We start from the raw sequence: 15,478 nt of genomic DNA on the forward strand, positions 1-15,478 counted from the left end.
ACTTTTTGAATATTTTTACAAATATACCCTCATAAAAAATTGTGAAGCATTAAATACACTCACTAATATTAAAAAGACAAACACTAAATAAGGGGTAGAAAAGTCTTTTAAGCAATAACTACACCTTAAAAGTTGTGATATTTTCTTATATTTAGGACCAAATTTTTTTTTGAAAATTTTCTTATATATAGGACCGGAGGGAGTACTGCATTGGTATTCTAAAGTGACAATTATTTTGAGAAAAAGAAAAATAGTAGGTAAAGAGACAATTATTGTGAGACGGATGGAGTACTACCTCCGTCCTTATATATAAGACCCTTTTGCTAAAATCACGGGAATTAAGAAAGTGAATATTTGTATTAAAGTTGTTTGTAATCACCATTGTTTTTATAATTTTATCCTTAAGAGAGAGAATTGATTTATGTTTTCCATATGTTATTTATTGCTGATTGTAGAAAAAGATGTATAATAAATAGGGGCATGCATGTAAAGAAATAATTAATGTAGTTGGAAATAACAAAGGGGTCTTATAAAAAGGGACAAAAAAAATCTCAAAAGGATCTTATAATTAGGGACGGAGGTAGTAGTTGTTTAACATTTATGTACGATTATTAAAGAAATGATTAATTGTGTTAATTTTGATGGTAAAATTAGTATCATTTACTAAAATACTTTAATTAATTGTATTTAATAGAGTAATTAAGTTTGGTGAAATTCAATAAATAAGGGTATAATAATGAAAAAAATAATAAATACTGCATTAGTATTCTAATGTAACAACTATTTTGAGGGGAAAAAATGGTAAAAGGACAATTATAGCGAGACGGAGGGAGTACATTACACATGACATATACTTTAACAAAAAATTATTATTATATTTAAAAATCATATTCACAACATGCATTAGAGATACACTAACAGTATAAAAATCAAATTAATAATTAAAAACGTAAATGATTAAATTCAAGGGTTAATTATGTTTTTGTTCCCTACAAAATTGCGACCTTGTAAGTTTAGTCCTTACTTAATTTTAATAGCATTTTTAATCCCTACAAAAAATTTCTGCACTCAATATTAGTCCTTACTCAATCCAAATTTGTTTAATTTATGCTTAAACTCTTAAGTTTTTCAACAATTTTTTACAAGAGTGTTAAGAACGTTATTAAAAGGTCCTCCAAAAAAATATCGCAAAAATTTGATTTCTACGTCCATATTTTTGTTACTTATATCTTAAACTTTTGTCGTTTTAAAAAATTCATATTTAATTTATTTCATGTTAAAAAATTATAGATTTTAGTAAATGAACCTTTCATAGTGTTCTAAACTTGTATAAAAAGAATCGTTAAAAAATTTAAGAGTTTAAGGATAATTAAACAAAATTTATTTTAGGAGGGACTAAAATTATAAGTAATTTTTTTTTGTAGGAATTAAAAAAAGGGTTAATTATGTTTCTAGTCCCTATAAAATAGCGACCTTGTAAGTTTAGTCCTTACTTAATTTTAATAGCATTTTTAGTCCCTAATTTTGTTTTTTTGCCCTGAGTATTAGTCCCTACTCAATTCAAATTTGTTTAATTTATGCTTAAACTCTTAAATTTTTGAACAATTTTTTGCAGACATGTTTAGAACATTACTAAAAGTTCCTCCGCAAAAAATTATCGCAAAATTTGATTTCTACATCCAGATTTTATTACTTTTTATCTTTAACTTTTGTCGTTTTAAAAAATTCATATTTAATTCATTTCATGTCTGAAAATTCTAAATTTTGGTAAACGAACCTTTCATAGTGTTCTAATCTTGTCTCAAAAAAATCGTTCAAAAATTTAAGAGTTTAAGGATAATTAATCAAACTTTGTTTTAGCAGGGACTAAAATTATAAGTAAATTTTTTTTTATAGGGACTAAAAATGCTATTAAAATTAAGTAAGGACTAAACTTACAAGGTCGCTATTTTATAGGGACTAGAAACATAATTAACCCTTAAAAAAACTATTAAAATTAAGTAAGGACTAAATTTAGAAGGTCGCAATTTTATAGGGACCAAAAACATATTTAACCCTAAATTCAATTAATATTTTTTTTTTGTTACAACTTTAGTTAAATACATAACCCCACAAAACCCTTTTTTATTTCATTGTCGCTATTCCTATCATTCCATTACACTGTACATTTTACTCTGTCCCATTCTCTCTCTCTTCTTTCAAACCAAAGTGTGCAAAATAGTTTCCAATGCTTTGAGAAGAAAAGGGTTTGTTTGGTTTGGTTTTGGAGAGTAATGAGAGAGTGAGTGAGTTAAGTAACATCACATGGAAGAAGCAGAGAAGGAGTTAGAGAGAAGGAGTAAGTTTCTAAACAGTTTGATACAGAACAAGAACAAGAAGAAATCAACAGAACAACAAGAACAAAAACAAGAGAAAGAACAAGAACATGATGATAAAAATAATAATATTAAACTCAACAACAGCATTCATGTCAAAGCTTGTGACATGTCTCTTCCTTTGCAGAAACATGCCTTTCAATTTGCACGTGACCATCTTGATTCTTTGCCTGCTAAGAAGCCTGACAGTAAACACTTGGCACTCTCCCTTAAGAAGGTTACTCTACTTTCTTTCTTTTTTTTCTTTGATCCATGATTTGTTGTGTTATGTTGAAAACTGTTTTAACTTGGCTTGAGCTGAAATGTTTGATATTTTATGTTTGGTTACACATTTGGAGGTGACAGATTGATTTTAGTCGTGTAGAGTTGATTTTAAAAGTTTGGATTTTCTTTCAAAAAAAAATCTTGTATTCATAATTGATTCTAACTTGAAGCTAGAATTTGAAGGTTTTGCCTCTACAGTTGATTTTTAGCTTTATATAAATGTGTTCAATAAATCACTTTGCATTCCTTTCACTTTTAGCCGGAATCAATTTTACTGTTCATTCAAAATCAATTTTTGTTAGAAGAGAATTAGACACACAGATTAGCTATTATTGTTGTCGTACTCATGTTTCATTGACAAATTAGAAAAATTTAACATAGTTTTTTGAAAACTCTGTATTCGAAATTCATGAGATCAGTCTCACCGTCCACTAATATAGCGCCCAACTAAAGCAAAAACAAAACTTTGTAAGGACTAGCCTACATAAATTGGCGTTGGGAGAATTCGAACATGAGACCTTTAAAAAAAAACATACTCCAAAGTCCAAACCTCTGAAAGAAAGACACTCCAAGGCCCAGAGCAATTTAACATGAGCCGTGATGTTGCAAAGTCATGATGGCTCGCTGTGATTTCAGCAAGCTCATCTTGATACCAAACATGCACCGAGCTTAATTCGTTTCTTTGTCTTTCTTGATGATGAATTTTCTCTTCATTTGTGTCTATAGTGTTACTTGAACTTGTTGGGTTTCAAGTGTGAGCGGTTAAGTCTCACATCGCCTATGAATAGGTAAAATGTTGGATATATAAGAGAGGTGACTCATATACCTAACGTTTTAAGGTTTTGAGTGGAGATGTGGCGTCTCCCTCTATTGTGGTCCTGGAGCATTGACCTGTTGTTGTTCCCGACACTCCCTCGAACCCAACAGAACTTCACACAACAATTTTTTTTTTTTTAGGAATCATAATTAATTGTTTGTTGATGTTTTGTTGGGTAGACATATTTTCCTTATGTATGCAGTTACTTCTTCATCCATGTTCTTGTGGTGTGCCGAAATATTTCTTTAGAATCTTAGTTACAAGATTTTCAATTGTATGTTGTACTTTGATCCTATAGTCTACATATTCTTTCTGGCTTTCTGTTCTAGTCTATAAATTTGCCTGTTATAACATGTTTTAAGAAAAAAGAAAGAGGAGAGCAGGAGAAGTTAATCCACATAACAGATTCTGCTTTATATTGGTCTTATTTATCCTCTTTAAGCTTTATTAAAAGGAAGGTTTGTGTATGTTTTATCCCGCAAAAAAAAAAACTTTTGGCTTTAGCACTTACAAATGTATCAATTTTGCTTTTGGTCTTTGTTTTGTTTTATTTCCTGCAAAATTTATTCACATTGAAATTGGTGTTTGGAATATGTAGAGTATTTGATCATAGCTCCTCAAAATAAGGACTAAAATGAATATTATAGTGACCAATTTTAATATGAAGAAATTTTGCAGGGACTATTATATATTTGCAGGATTCAAATTATATCTAAAGCTAAAATTAAAGTGATCATAGATGAAACAGAACCTAATTTTTTTTGTATAATACATATTCTGTTCATAGTAATAAGTGAAAATGAAAATGACATAATAAGATGCAAAACATGTGCTAACCTACTTGTTTCATTCACACATGAGAATTTTGGTATAATGGAGTAAACAATTGATGTTATGTTTGATATCTTTGTGGTCCAACAAAGGTTGCATCACTTTTTTATTATGATTATGACTCTCCATGTATTCAAGTATGAAGTAATTCTGAAAAGTATGTTTATTAGCTGTATGTTGGTTGTAAAATCAATAAATAAGTGTCTTGGTACTTAACCCTAAAACAAGTAGCATGAATATGACATTTTTTATGTTGAAAATGTTACTTTTGGTTTCCTCATTTCACTAATGGCATGCATATCTATCCTTTGTCTTTTACTAAATGTATGATAGTGATGTTTTAATGAATTGTACTATCTTTGGAACAACATTAGTCTCTCCAATTCTTGGACAATTAAGCTGTTTATACAAATATGATCTTAAATGGAAAATGACTTTGGCTAACAATATTAAGAAACTTGCTGGTCTTACAGGAATTTGACTCTTCATATGGCCCAGCTTGGCACTGCATTGTTGGAACTAGTTTTGGTTCCTATGTTACTCACTCTGTTGGTGGTTTTGTGTACTTTTCCATTGATAAGGTTCATATCCTTCTCTTCAGGACAGCTGTTGCACCATTGGACCATTCATAACTTCCACAACTATAAGTTGTGCATCCTTTGGGAAATTAATTTCAAAAATTTAAATCAGAAGATATGTAGAAATTGAAACATCAAAAGACATTTTGTTATGTATTTGATGCACTTATATTTGGATTTTTTGTTTGTGGAAGAGCACTTTAAATGCAAAATTTCTTCTGGCAACTCACAAGATATACACATTTATGTTGTTCGGATTAGCACCAATTGATCGAACTTAAATTGTTAACGAGTTTTAATCAAGATCAAATCGATCAGGAATACCTACGTTTGGTCTTTAACTAAAACAATTGTTGGTTAGATTTTATTAATCTCACAGTCAAACGTGAGATTGCCAAAATTCATTATGTTCAGCTTTGAAGAAATATTCCCAAAATATCAGTTTGATGAAGCAAAAAAGTTGAAGCAGATGTGTTGCCACTTGCATCACGGATAACGGGTCAATTAAGCATGTGGTTAAGGGTTTGACTTTTAGCTTATGTGTATGAAAATTTATCATTTGAGATCGTTCTTAAATGTGTTTCAAATCATTGAAGTGATTAGTCTCTGTGATTGCGCATATAAAATAATCTAAAAGACTAAAAATTGCTAAGACGCGATCATTAGCAACACCATATCTGAAGTTTTTGTACACTGACTTCTGGCCTGATTTGACATCAACAGTAGGGTTGTACATTATAGACTAGTAGGTGCATCTAACTGCAGCATAAATGCAAACCTGAATCTTTATTTTACATTAGAACTCATAACAGTGTGGTTGTAAAATTAGTGAATTGTTGGTGGTTGATGATGAATGGAACAGATAGAGAGGCAATGCATTTTTTCAACCTGTAAATTGCTAAATAGGTACAATGCATTTTTTTTTTTAATAAATACAATCATGTACTAAGAGGGTGACCTAGGTGATACCGGTACAGAAAATTAAAATAAATCATCAAAACTCAACTCAGAGTTGTTTTTCTTTATGTTTGTCGAACCGACACCAATAAAACAAGGATGACTATGAACATCCACTTTTAATGTTAGGCGTCGAAAGTGCCCAATGTGACCCGTTCAGAAAGGCTTAAACAATGATGAAAAGTGTGTTATTGCTGTTATTATTATTCAAAAGCTCACAAAGCTGTGTGAAAAATAATTACTTACACAAAGGAAATCCGAAAGGATGAAGACCATGAATAATTCCAATTGATTTTCTCATCACATTATGACAAGAAAAAGTAATTAATCCTAATAAGGTAGCTACAACAATGATGTAAAATAATTCCTCTGGTTTGTACAAAAATAAAATAAAAAATTAATGGCCAACTCATGTTACAATTACCAATATTGACCAACCTCTCCACCCTTGAAATCCTCAAGAAGAGGAACACAAAATTGGGAATTCTACAACCTTTCAGAAGGTAGTTGAAGAGTGTATCTTCATAAACTAGATTCTAATGCTAATTAGGTAATTATTGTGCCTAGTTTTACAAGACAACAAGTGCACTCAAAAGTAGTGCAAGAATCATATAGCTGGTGAAAGATCCACCATTGTAGTATTGTGAAGAAGAGCCTGAATCAGTGGAGTTGATAGCAGGGGCAAGTGCTGTGCCGTTTATCTTGGTGCCGTTTTTACCGCCACTGCTCACCACAAAGATGTAAAAAAAAAAAAATATATATATACATATTAGAAAGAACAAAACAAGAGTGAATTGTCATGAATGTATTGAAATTGCAAACAAACTAACATATGACACATTTAAGAACTAAACTAACTAACGAAAGATACATTCAAGGACCAAACTCACTAAGAATAAGAAAAGACACGTCCAGGTATGTTTTTGTAATTTTGAAACATTTAAGGACTATAATAAGTTAACAACAGCTTGACATATTCAGTGATCAAAATGAATGTTTACTCGACAAAACATGTGACAAGTTGTAGTGATGATGAGATGAGAATTGAAAAGGGGAATTTCTAGTATATTAGGCAAATGAGGGCAAGAATCCAGTACATTAAACCAGAAAATAATTTGACATCAAGCACATGTCAGCATAAGCTTGAGAATTGATATCATACCTTCCTGGAAATATACAGGAACCGTGACCTGTAAAATGATAAGAATACAATAAATATATCAGTTGTATCAAAATGCTAATGTACTTGAAATTGAGATTTGTGAATGCAAGTCATTCTTCGATTTCTAACAGAAGAGTTGACAGAAAATAGCTAATACAGAGAAAAGCTGCAAAAGTAAAAACAAATTTTATGGCCACTTTAGCTATTGTTGTTAATAATTGCTAAAATGGCCATAAATTAATTGAAAAAATATATAAAAAAAAAAAAAAAAAAAAAACAGAAACAGAAAATGCCACATGACATCTGGTGTCTGATATGCATTAGAGTCGAACACTGAGTCACTGACGCGACACTAACACATGTAGCTAAGTTCAAGTTTTAAAAAAAATCGAATTACTATCAGTATCAATGTTGTGTCTGTGTCGGAGCTTCATAGATTGTGTTTACTTATGTAGTTGTGTGAGGGTTCAAAGTGCAAATATGTATTTACCATTATATCTTTAGTTATGGTTCCAAAAATGTTCTAATGGAATATATTCATACTTTTGTAGTGAACTTCACATGTAGATGCTAACAAATACGTTAACATTCCTTACTTGGATTTGTGGTGGTGACAGAGGCAACTCCTTTGAAATCACAACTCCCAGGAGATTTATCCATCTTCTGATAATAAGCATTAAAAGCATATGTAGCATGTGCAACTACATTATCCGGTTCAGAACATGGTTGGCCATGCAACAAAGGAGAACAATCCACCTTTCCTGGCCCACAAGCCCAATCAAGTGCTGCCTGTATCATCTTACTATCAGCATTACTCTTAGCGACACAAAACGTTTGGTTCGTTGTATCGTTTGCAAATACAGTACCAGCACCGGTCAAATGTAGGGTATAAACCGGTGCTCCGTTCGCATAAAAAAGCCCCCAATTGCTTTCAGATGCCGGACCTGATCTCAAGTCTTCGTTATAAAGCTCGTAAATATACGTACTAAAAGTGACTTTAGGTTGTTTAGGAGTCCCGGTATTGTTCAAAACATGCCGAATGAGATTACTGTTGTAGGTGTTGGCATTATCAGGAGTTGCGTCCGGCTCGGACGAACCACCTTTGGAGGGCCATCCTGACTCGGTGACTAAAATAGGGATATTAGTAAACTTCAAATACGACATTGCAAAATAAGCAGCATCAATAACTGCATCAAAAACATTAGTATAATGCAAGAGAGTGTTACTATCGACAGCTTCCTTATTTGGCGGTAAGGGACGGAATAGAGCATAATCTAGAGGGATTACATCATTGGATTGCATGTAATCATAATAAGGATATACATTGAGCATAAGATAAGAACCAGTCGACTGCAAAAATTTAAGTAAAGGTGACATGACCGGATCCCAAGTTCGATTGAAAAACGCTTGAGAAGGTGGGAAAGAGTCGAGTATGATGGAAGTAGAAAGTGGAGTAGATACTTTAATTTGATCATCAAGATTAGCTGCAACAAGTGCAGACTGAATGAATTGTAGCGCAGATAAGAGAACAGGAGCTGCATTTGGGAGTGATGTTAAGACTTCGGAACCGACAGCTATGGCAGTAATGTTGGTTGAAGGGACATGAGCTATGACATTACGAGCAACCCAATTCGCGGCAGTTGCATTGGATTGACCGATTCCAAGTAGTTCGTTGTTAGGAACAGAAACAATTACTTGGATTCCAGTCTTGGCAAGTGCAAGAAGCATGGATTTGTCGGCGTCAAAGAGTCTCACATGTTGGATGTTTTGAGCCTTGAGAAGGGCCACGGTTTCTGTTGGACTTGGCATGTTGGTTACATCTGTGCCAATGTTGACACCTATATAAGCATCTGCAGAAAAAATAAGCAATATACACTTTTAGTGAATAAAAATCATCCCTGAAAATATGATGCTGATGAAATAGAACTGTAAATGAGATATGAAAAGTAATGCAAATGCAGCAATCATGCAAGACAAATAGGAAATGGAGAACATTTAGGAATGTTTACTTTCTCAAAATATTTTCAGTTTTTATTTTCTAAAATTTATGTAATTTAAATTGCTATTAAGAAGATTGAAATGAGTTCTTAAGTTCTTATGGCTTAAGCACTTACCATATAAATTCTTATACATAAGTTATTTCTAGAACAAAAGATAAAATAAAGTTAAATTGTTTTCATATAAGATGAAAGCTATTTTCATAAGTTGTTATATGGAAGTAAGTTAAAAACGACTTATGATTATGTCGTAAGTTATTTGCATAAATTCTCCCAATCAGTCTCACAAGTATTAATGCCAGTAAATTAGCTCAAATAAGTCAATTCAAACAAACACAATTTGCCAACTGAGCCATGCCTTGTGGTTTACATTGCTACTACGACAAATGCTAGCAACACACATTCTAACACGCGCTTTTCAACACGCTTTCTTTGATTTGTTAAAATTCACATGGGACCCGCCAAATTTATATGGAACCCGCATGATTTGTTGAGACCCATGTGAATTTTAACCAATCAAAGAGATTGTGTTGGAAAGTGTGTTAGAATGTGTGTTGCTAGCATTCCTCTTGCTACTACTTACTTTGTTCTTTAGGGCAGTGAGAAATCATTCACCACAGAGGATTATGTATTGTAGTTTCAGGAAATCTATCTATCTTAAGAAAAAAATTCAATTAATAACACGTATCAAAATTTCACACATCTATTTCCTACCATCTTTTTTCCTAGATTAGCGCAAGAGAGCGAAATTATTTCACGAATTTTGTTTTATAGGTATTGGCCCAGGATCCTCTACGCCTGGCTTTGTGGTGCAGCTGGCTGTGCATCGTTGAATTGCGAGAGATAATTTATCTCTCTTCATTAACGGTGTACTGTCAAATGCACTATAAAGCTGGTTGTAGAGGATCTATGAAACAAAATGGCTCCTATTGGCAGGGTATTGAATATTATAATTTATAATAATGCCAAAGGTCAAATTGTTCATCTTGAAAATGACATAGCTTTAGGGGCAAACAAATCAGTACAGACCATAATAATAATAACAACTGGTACAATTAATAATTATTTATCATGAACCATGACAAAAATCAAGGTTAGTATACCTATCATCCCATATGCATTCCTTTTGTACTATCTTGGGATATGGATTTAGCTAAACAAGTGTAAGTGTAACACATTCAGAACATTGCCCAGTTTGGTACCCAATTGATTTTATTTGGCAACATTCCCACACAAGGGTATTTTAGTCATTTCACATATATTTTTATAAAAATGAAGTTGAGTGCAAACTGCAAAAGAAATATCTGATGAGCTGGGTAGCAATAACATCACAAAATCTCACTAAAAAAAATGCAAGGACAGATCAAAGATTCTAGACAACATAAAATAAACTATCTTATTACATAAACCCTCTCTTTAGCCAAGGAAAATAAAAAATAAATTATCATTATTATATCTTTCTGTATCAGCATTGTCATCATGCTCTTGTTGTAGCAACTAGCAAGGTTGTGCATTTACACAGTTACCCTTAACATATTCATCATTTTTTTTTTCTAAACATAAAATTTATGAACAGCTAAAGTAATCAAATAATATCATAGAAATGAAACAGAGAAATAAATATGGAAAATAATAATAAAATATTTAAGAGTTACCTCCATGAAAAGAGAGGGATATTGAAAGAAGGTAAAAAAGAAGCAGCACAGCAATAGCCATTAAAGCTTCTTGTTCCTTAGAAAAAGGCGCTATGTGGAAAGAGCAGTGCCTTAAACTTTTCACTATGAACCCAGAAACATGAAACAAAGTAGAGAGGAGCTGATAAAAGAGTTGGAATTTTGAAGGGAGGGAAAAACAAAAGAAAGTTAGAGAGAGAGAGAGATGTGAACTAAACAAGGGAGTAGGGACTCTTGTGAAGTGAAAGAGGAGAGGCTTTGGTCCTTTTTGTGTCTGGTCAAACTGAAAAAGTGTTAGCTTATGATTTATATTTTGAAGGGTCTCTCAAATATGTGTAATATTGCACATTATAATAAAACAATAAAAGTGAATTTTTTTTATTGAAAAATAACAATTATTTATTATTCTTCAAAAAAAAAACAATTATTTATTAAAAAAATACATATCTAATATTAAATGCATAAATTTTAATATAAATTTATTTTTTAAAACTTATAAACATGTTATGGTTTCTATAAAAATAGAGGTACATTTGTTAAGAAACATTCAACTTTAATCTCTTGAAAAATAAACTAGCACATTTTCTTATGCAATTTTTTTATCTTTAGTACCTAACATGTGCCCAGTTAACTTTCTTTGAATATTTGTTATTATAGATTTTTATTCTCTTATTACTAAATTATTAATACGAAGTTTTTACTCACGTTTAATAAAGATTAATATGTTTAAACTTGTCTAAGACCGGTAAAACATACAATATAACTTCTCTCTCACTTTTAAACTTTTTTATATACAAGAGTTAGAGATCAAATGTATAATCATTTGCTTAAAAATTTAAATTTTATATCACTTGATACATTGTTATTGATAGCTTTATTTATGAAAAATGCTAACAAATATCTTATGACAATATTTAAAAAACCAAAATAAATAATTATTGTATAAATAATAATATAATTATTACTTTAAAAAGTTTTTAATTGATATTTTGTTTTATGCATTTTTTAAACAATTTGTTAACAAGACTTTTATTTATTTATTTATAGGGTTTATGAATGAGTGTTTGTGTCAGGAATCCAATATAACGTCTGAGATAGACCAGGGCTATAATTCATTCCAGGACAATATGTTCAGCCTTTACTCTATTAATGTTTGATTCAGTGTTTGTATGTATGTACTACTACTAGGTGCTGTAGTGTAGTACTAGTAAATGGGTACCTTTGTACTTTATTATCATAATTTTCAACTAATTCAATTATTAAACTGAAAGAAGTAAATTAAACTAAATAAAACATTATAGTATTATTATTTTTCTCTGTGGTGAAACATTATTGTATTATTTTTCTGGTGGTGTAAACATTACATTACATTACAGTATTATACAACTAAACACAAGAGTTGCGTGTCATTGTCGGTCTTTCTTTCCTTAATACCAAGTTGTTAATTAGGTGGTGGATTGCGTGTGCGGGAATAATTAAAGAGTTTATTTATTTAAACATCAAAATATTTATAGTATTAATCAAATCATTAGATTTAAGTGATTAATGAATTTTCTTAAAACGAATTGTTCAAAAGAAACTGAGTTTGATTTTTGAGAATAATTTTTGGTCAGGTTTATTTACCTCTCAACTAAATTTAGATTTGTATGGCTTATCAAGTTATACCAATATAACGTAAGGATTTCGATGTTTAAATATCATTATTCACAAATTAAAATGGTGTCATTGTAAGGATTTCTCACTTACTTAAAAAAAAAACAAAACAATGGTGTCACTCTATATTGTGTTGGTCTGTTGGAGAGTATATTATGTTGGTATATTATGGTGTGATAAGAGACATACGAAGTTGCTAGTCTCTCACATGATGGACATGCCTGTCTATCTTACTAGTTGCTTACGACTTGTTTGGAGTTATTTTCATTTCTCAATTCTCATAAAATAATTGAGAATTTTGTTTTTGTACCACAAAAATTGAGAATTTCATTAACAATATATTTCATCAATGTTATCTTTAGATCAATCTCATGAATAGAGTACTCTATTTCTTTTAAGAGATAGAGAGTTTCTTAACCATAAACGATCTTAAATCAATTTATTTTATAAAAGAAACAATTTTCACTAACAATTCTTATGAGACCATTTTATAAGTTTTACTACTTTCTTTTTCCATTGTGAGCATGAGCCTCAATATTATCGATCAAGGTGATTCTGACATCATTAAGTCAATTTATAGGGAATACTAAATGCAGTAAATATTTTTCTATGGTGTTTATATTCTCGATATTAAGGAGCATGAACAATAGATTACAAAGCTTAATGCAGCTGAAGAATATTCTAAGAAAAGTTTAGTTCTGAAGACCTCTACTTTAAGTGCCGTGTCCTTATAGAAAGATGGTGATGACACTAACAAAGCAACAAAGACTCCTTCGCTAGTGAGAAAAATGAGTCGAAGCATAGTGACAAAAATTCATAAAGTTTCAAAATGCAACCAAAGGAGGTGAACTTAAGAAGGAAGAAAATGTTCTAAATTGCTATTGGTGTGAGGGTATGGGCACTTAAGAAACAAATTTCTACATTGTTACAAAATGAACTTCTTTGAAGAAAAACATGATCCGAAAGAAAGCTAGGGAGTGGATCAATAGGATTGAGAGAGTTTCTCAGGTGGCCCCTTGTCATGGGGAAGACAAAATGGTGTTTGGTGTGCGCATGTTAAAAGGTGCAGCCGAAGACTGGTGGGACTGAGACAATGATGTCATGATTGCAAACAACGCTCTTATGGATTGGACACACTTCAAGATAGTTTTTCTCAACAATTATGTTCCGATTGTTCATAGGGTAAACATTAAACACGAATTCCTCCAACTCAAACAAGACAATATATTAGTGGCTGATTTTTTTGCGAAGTTCACGAAGTTGTCCCACTTTTCTCCCCATACAAGGTGTGTTACAGATGAACAATGGAAGATTGAGGTTTAAGGCTGCTTTGATGGGGTGACAATGAACTTGTCGTGGCTAGATCAAAGATTGGCGACTTTGCAGAAACAATGTGATCAATAGTTGAAGCCTAATGGTTTCCCTAGTAAAGAGAAACAAACTCAAACATTCATACCACCGCAATATCCCCGATGTAGGAATTGCATAAAATACCATCCTAGAGAATGTATCGTAAGGCAAGGTGTATTTTTTTTTCTTCGTGAAACAAAAAAGGCAAAGGTGTATTTTTTTTTCCAATGTGCAATGGCGGAGCGAAAAAATTATATTGGACGGGCCACAAAAATAAATTATAATATATAAAGACAAAATGTATGTTGTGATAAATATTAAGCACACAAGTTTTTTTTTTTTTTTAATGAAGTATCAAACACAGAGTTGATCATCAAAAAATGAAATTACATATCTTAAAATTTAAAATACTTCTCTATCCGATGAAAGTGACTTGAAATCATCAATAATAATTTCATAACTATTATTTGCAGTAATTTTTCTTTCAATAGAACTTGTCATGTTATCATATAGAAACTCATCTTCAATAAGTTAAATAACGGAAAAGTGCATAGCGAGTTATTAATCAAGAAAGTATGAAATTATTAAGTAAATAAATTAATTCATAATCACTAATAGACAACCCAAATCAAATAATCTATTAAATAAGTTGTTTCACGGAAAGGAAGAAAAAAAAACTTAGGGGGAATTAATTAATAATTTTAGATCATGCTATCTTAGAGTTGTATCAACCAGAAAAGGAGACGACAATGTTCCGATGAGGAGAGTGAGAGATATGGAAGAAAAAAGAAAAGAAAAGTGTGAATGTATCGTTATGACATAAACATGTGAGAACCCTACTAAATTACCATCACGTTTGTTTACGGTGGTCGGTGGAGTGGAACGCATACGTGAGAAGAAAAAGGTCGGTGGATCGCAATTAATTTGTATTAAAAATTCAGGGGTATTTTAGCAATTTCTTTTATATAACAAAAATTTATTTGGGTTGTGTTAACCAGTGCCTCCGGGGCACTAGTTAAGAAAGTTAAAAATAGAGTTTTTTTTTATTAAAGACAACAACTTTTTGACTTTTCTAAAGTAGAACATTCCACTTTTCATCATTTCCCAATGCAAAGTTTCCATATTAATCACCTTAATTAGTGCCCCGGGGCACTAGTTAACATTTCCCATTTTATTTTTCTTTTGTGGGTAGGTTGTGAGCCAATTATCCCCATTAAAAGCTCCGCCATTGTCAATGTGTCAACCACATGTAGAGTTTTCGCTTTGGAGGCAAGGAAAGTTAAGTCAAACAATGAACTATTTGCAGGTATGTGCTACATTAATTAACAACAATTAATGTCTATATTATTTGATTGTAGAACAACGAACTCCTTCATTTCTTTCAATTGCTTTTGACATTCGTACTAAAATTATCATCAATGTTTTCACCCATGGTGGTAACCACAACTATAGATGGTAGGTAGTATTGAGACTACTTTAATTTATGAAATTGTCCTATCACCATTTCCGAACAGTCCATCCTAATTGATATTATTTGCTTGCCATTAAAGAAGTTAGATGTCGTCTTAGGCATGGATTGGATTTATGCTAATTTTGTGTATATAGGTTGCTGAGAGAAAAATATCTTAACGCTCTTGAAAAATTTGACATAAAAGAAATGGTGGCATTTAACATGGGAAAGTCTAAAACTTTCCCACCATGGGTCAGTTTGGATTTAGTGGTTTGATCAAAGGAAGACCACAGTATTATCATGTTCTTTCACCACTAGATTTTTTTCACTTTCTCTTTCCTCCATGTCTCTCACGCAACAGGCCAACACTA

The 15,478-nt window shown here is 31.5% G+C and overlaps 2 protein-coding genes across 3 annotated transcripts; one reads left to right on the top strand and one right to left on the bottom strand.

The window, feature by feature from the left end:
- Positions 1-2,126: 2,126 nt before the first annotated feature.
- On the top strand, positions 2,127-5,090 carry LOC146953288 (dynein light chain 1, cytoplasmic-like). The gene is made up of 2 exons (XM_085708518.1): positions 2,127-2,592; positions 4,761-5,090. The coding sequence occupies exons 1-2, from the start codon at positions 2,305-2,307 to the stop codon at positions 4,917-4,919; spliced, it is 447 nt and encodes a 148-aa protein (XP_085564644.1). The 5' UTR covers positions 2,127-2,304; the 3' UTR covers positions 4,920-5,090.
- A 988-nt stretch (positions 5,091-6,078) lies between these two features.
- LOC146953289 (glucan endo-1,3-beta-glucosidase 3-like) lies at positions 6,079-10,934 on the bottom strand. Of its 2 annotated transcripts, XM_085708520.1 has the most exons (5): positions 10,637-10,934; positions 10,085-10,270; positions 7,581-8,834; positions 6,985-7,012; positions 6,079-6,545 (listed from the first exon to the last, which is right to left on the bottom strand). In XM_085708520.1, exons 2-5 carry the CDS (start codon positions 10,089-10,091, stop codon positions 6,392-6,394), a joined length of 1,443 nt encoding a protein of 480 aa, XP_085564646.1. In that variant the 5' UTR covers positions 10,092-10,270; positions 10,637-10,934; the 3' UTR covers positions 6,079-6,391. The 2 variants fall into 2 exon arrangements, with proteins under 2 accessions (XP_085564646.1, XP_085564645.1); XM_085708519.1 differs by lacking the exon at positions 10,085-10,270.
- Between the last annotated feature and the right edge of the window lie 4,544 nt (positions 10,935-15,478).

Source organism: Medicago sativa, chromosome 1 (genome assembly GCF_051527215.1).
Source record: "Medicago sativa cultivar Bolivia chromosome 1, Bolivia_mono, whole genome shotgun sequence".
In the NCBI taxonomy this organism is placed as follows: Eukaryota; Viridiplantae; Streptophyta; class Magnoliopsida; order Fabales; family Fabaceae; genus Medicago; species Medicago sativa.